The sequence below is a fragment of the Limulus polyphemus genome, unplaced genomic scaffold, assembly GCF_000517525.1.
Source record: "Limulus polyphemus unplaced genomic scaffold, Limulus_polyphemus-2.1.2 Scaffold8217, whole genome shotgun sequence".
Lineage (NCBI taxonomy): Eukaryota > Metazoa > Arthropoda > Merostomata > Xiphosura > Limulidae > Limulus > Limulus polyphemus.
The window spans coordinates 9,309-14,314 of record NW_013673827.1 but is presented as its reverse complement, the minus strand read 5'-3'; the positions used below and the strand labels follow the sequence as shown (position 1 = coordinate 14,314).

General features: G+C 31.9%; 1 protein-coding gene across 1 annotated transcript in view; it reads right to left on the bottom strand.

The window, feature by feature from the left end:
• The window catches only part of LOC106475205 (TBC1 domain family member 9-like), a gene marked incomplete at its 5' end in the record, with an annotated part of 23,310 nt that overhangs the window by 9,860 nt on the left and 8,444 nt on the right, over positions 1–5,006 (bottom strand). The window contains 4 exons of the mRNA XM_022379381.1: positions 1,864–2,049; positions 3,210–3,320; positions 4,076–4,186; positions 4,719–4,904. Of these exons, the coding sequence (XP_022235089.1) occupies positions 1,864–2,049; positions 3,210–3,320; positions 4,076–4,186; positions 4,719–4,904 (594 nt within the window). The remainder of the gene's footprint in view (positions 1–1,863; positions 2,050–3,209; positions 3,321–4,075; positions 4,187–4,718; positions 4,905–5,006) is intronic.

The following is a 5,006-nucleotide window of genomic DNA, read 5'->3' as shown; positions in this document are numbered from 1 at the left end:
CAAGTTCGGATGTGTTGATCTTGTAAGTTACAGATTTGAATAACTATCTTATATGTGACTGAACACATCTTGTTAATCTTTGGTCTTATACAACGATGGAACATATTCTATTCACCCTCTCAGGTCAAAGTGTGCATGTCACAACTTTTTAGTTACATTCAAAATTTAATTAAACTACTTTATAATGTCATGAATAAACTTGGCAGCAAAATGTAGTTAATAAAGCAAAATTTAATTATACAAGTTTTTAATTTCATAAGTAAATATTTTACTCAATATCCTCTAATATGAGAATTGTCTCATTTGTTTGCTAAATCTCCTCTCTTCTTTTAATTTATTTACCACCCCTCCCAGAAGTACAGAATTTAACATAAATTACTCATTTTAATATAGTTATTACTCAGGCAGAGCATAATTTTTATAGCCTTCAATCTTATTTATTTATGGAGCTATAAACTAGAAAATCAGACCCACTTGCCACACCCACCTATAATATCCTCTTTTTCACAATAGTTCTCTAACGTTTTATACTAAATTACTTATAACCAATAGAAAGACAAAGTTTTAATCTATCAAATGATGTATTATATTGTGTTGCTTTTTGTACAGAGAATTGTCTATTTCGTTTTCAGTTCATAGTTTATTCCCACAGGAAACACATCACAGAGTTTAACTAAATTTCTAACGGCTCTTGTCACATAGTGAGAAAGACATAAAAATTATGACACTTACACGAGATTATCTGCAATTTATGTGTTATTATTCTGTGTTCTTAGTTAAATTTTTTAATTAAATAAAACAATTATTGTAGTAGTACCATTAGTGTAACAAATTAGGGTTAAGTTTTTCACAATGTACACTTGTGAGCAAGTTTCAAAGTAGCTAGTGCGTTATGTAAATTGATAGGGTAATGTGAGCTACAAGTTCATTCATTATTAGTTAGACACAGTTCAAAGGGCAATAAAATTTAAGTCGAAAGAGATGTATACTTTTTAATGAACTTTAAGCTACTTAGGACAAACAAATATAATTTTATGTTACAGCTTGAAGTCATTCTAGAAAGGAAAAAAGGGTAATTTATATTTAAATTTTTTTATTGTGGTTACAAGGTTGGTCAATTAGACCGACCCTGTATAGAGTTAGGGTAGAGAAAATAACAGTTAAAGTACAAAGTTTTACAAAAAAAAAAAACGTTTGCAATTTATTTAGGAGGTTTTAGAGATTATGCAAATTAAATTTGACTATTTTCAGATGAAGTAATTTTTAATTTTAACATGAAAATCACATTGCAGTAGAAGCAGTCAACATTTTGACTCCATATATTCACATCGAAATTTTTAGTAAAAATGCTTCATTAAATATCCTGATTTTTTGTCTACAAACGACTTATAATATTTACTGAAAACTTGCAAAATTTCACAATGATACACAAATCATGTTAGAAGTTATAGTGTGGAAACTATAAAGGCCAATTTAGTGTCACAAACTCAGCTGATTTTACTGAACCTGTAGCATGAGAGTTAATCTCTGGTCTCAACCTATTTATCATAAAAGGTTTTTTATACAATGACCGACTTATGACTGAATACATCTGATTAATCTTTGGTCTTGACCTACTTATCAAAAAAGTTTTTTATACAATGACAGACTTATGACTGAACACATCTGATTAATCTTTAGTCTTGACCTACTTATCAAAAAAGTTTGTGATGTGAAAATTGTTGGCTCTGGTTAAAATCTTATGATGGACTGAACTACAAGTGATCAAGATGCAACAATTTAGAGAACTTAATATCTCAATTACTGGAAAAAACAACACTTCATATGAAATGAAACTTAATGGTAAGAAGACTGAAGCTATACCTGAAATACTTTCCTTGCTAACAGTTCAGGGTTTTGTCCACCACCCCAAGGAGTTAGAGTGACAAAGAGAAGGCGAAAATGTTCAAAATCAATACGGTAATGTTCAAAGAATGGTAAAGTAGGGTCATATTTATCTTGGGCTACTCCTGATGTTCGTCCCCAACTCTGCTGAGTTAACTGATCTTCCTAATATAATATGAACACATTTGTTTACTCCACATCTCACATGACTTGCTTCAGAATCTAGATCTCTACATTCAATACACTTGAAGTAAAATTAAGTATCATTCAATAAGTTTTCAAGTAAATGAGAAATATCTTACAGGTCACAATTTTCTTTATTACAGCTGTAAACAGAAATAGTAGTAAAGAGAAACTGAAAATACAACAGAATGTTTAATCTTCAAAGTTCAATCGTCCGAGTTGAAACCAGGTATATACCGTATTCGTCTGATTATAAGGCGATCCTCGTTTTCAGAAACCATTGGAAAGAAAAAAGAATTGGGTGTCATAATGTCCTTTTTTAGATCCACAAAATCAATACTATAATTAAACAGCCTGCAGGTGGATTAGCTGCAAGTATTAGCGATGACTTTGAGCAAACATCTGGCGCACGTTTGGACGGATGCTATCTGGACATTCAGGAATGAGACAGGCTAGAGTAGGTGGAACGGCCTGTGGTCAGCCATGATTATAAGGCGACTATGAATTTTACAGCCTAATTATTAATCAAAAAACATTGCATTATAATCAGACCAGCACAGTATATCATATTTACTTTTAGCACATATTAAAAAATTCAAGACTCAAACCTTTCATCTGTTTTCTGTTATTTTAACAGCCTCGTAATGAATTGAAACAACATATTACTGAACCTCTTACAGATTAGGAAGTTCAGTGAACTTACAATTCTGATTATTGGAAACTTTTTAACTAATACCAAATAAAATATTGTTAACGTAGTTTCAACAACAAATCAGGAAGTGTTTAAGGATTCCTCTAATAAAAACTAAAGATTTACAGGGCTTTCAGACAACTAGGAAGGTTTGAACAAACAGCTTTAACACACAAACAAACTATGCAAACAATAATGGCTTTTTCCATAGCTTAAATAGTTTTCTCTAACCCTACATATATAGTAACTGCCACATCAAAAACAACTTAATACAAATACATTTTATCTGTAAGCATGCCTTCTCGGTGTAATTATCTCACAGTTTATACGATTTTAAAAGCACACAACAGATACTAATAGCCACAGCAGGTTCTTCAATGAATGAAAATAATTGTAATTATAATTCTTAGTGAACAGTTAGTTCTACCAACAGCCAGGATTAAATGTGCACCTTCACCACGGAGAAGAGGTCCTGCAGTTCCTTCTGGGACAAACAAGTACTAATAAATGGATCACTTTGAACACTTCTAATCACATTCTTCATTGTTGTGTCTTCCAAATTCTGTAAAAAGAAATGCACATCAACAAAAAATTGGAAGTTTTTAAACTTTCTACAAGAGTCAAGTTGAATAAGATTTTCACAGTTTTTGTTAAATTGCCAATACACTAATTAATGATGTATATATAATTATATATTTATAAGGTTTCTAATAAAGCAACAAAGAATGAAAACATTCAATGTCCTGTGAAATTCTTTTAATGAAGTTTTATGTCACTACATCATCCACACTAGAAACGTATGCTACGTCATCCAGACTAGAAACGTATACTACATCATCCACACTAAAAAACATATGCTACATCACCCAGACTAGAAACGTATACTACATCATCCAGACTAGAAACGTATGCTACGTCATCCAGACTAGAAACATATGCTACGTCATCCAGACTAGAAACATATACTACGTCATCCAAACTAGAAACATATGCTACGTCATCCAAACTAGAAACATATGCTACGTCATCCAAACTAGAAACATATGCTACGTCATCCAAACTAGATACGTATACTAAATCATCCAAACCAGAAACGTATACTAAATCATCCAAACCAGAAACGTATACTAAATCATCCAAACCAGAAACATATACTACATCATCCAAACTAAAAACATGTGATACATCATCCAAAACTAGCAACATATACATAATCTAAACTAAAAATACATGCTACATCATTCAAACTAAAAATACACACTACATCATTCAAACTAGAAATATACTACATCATCCAAACTAGAAACATCTACTCACCTGTACCACTTTTAAGCGATGTTTCAGCCTCAGTCTTTCTATCATTGATGATGTTAAAAATCCATACTTGGCATATGAACTGTAGATCACGTCATTAACATCAATAACATCCTGAAAATTAGTTTTTCTTATTACTTGGATGCAGAAATGAAATTTAAAAGAGAATGTATAATAAGCAGTAGTCTGTCCTGTAAGTTAATAAATGTAATAGCATGTACATTAAAGTTCAACACTACTGTTTTTGAAATTATTTGATAAGTTCTTTCTTATTTAATTTACTGAATTCCAGTTTTATATATCTATGTGATATTCTTTATCTTGGGTTTTTACCTGTATAAAGAGATTTTTTCCCAATTCTCTTAAACTCTCACATAGTTTAAAATTTGTAAAACTTCCAGAAAACATTTTTTTTTGGGGGGGACAGGGAAACAAATCAACTATTTTGATTAAAATAAGAACCAGACATCATCCACATCAAACGTCAAAACACAAATTATCCATAATATTTCATCACTTAAATGTCTTCACTACCTCCAATCCCATTAAGAACACTCCAAGCCTTTATCTAGTTATGTTTAGACCCCAACTTTGATACACAACGTGAACTTAAGATACCCATGTTTATATCTGTTTCTACACTCACTTGTTTGTTCTTCTGTCCTTTCCAACACAGCGGGGCACTATGCATCATGTGTGGTAAAGTAGCGTCAAAGTTCGTCACACTCTCCAGGTACTTGCTGAGCACAGTCATGGCCTCTCCGTCATCCTTGCACAGCATCAAGGCGTCTTTGTTGGCTTCTAACACGGCCAGTGCAACTTGGAATACCACCTTAAAATAGACATGATATTCTTACAAACCTGTACTACGTCTAAACAATGTTTCAGCCGCACGGGATGTGGAAAATCTCTTAACAACAAACAGAATAAAAAT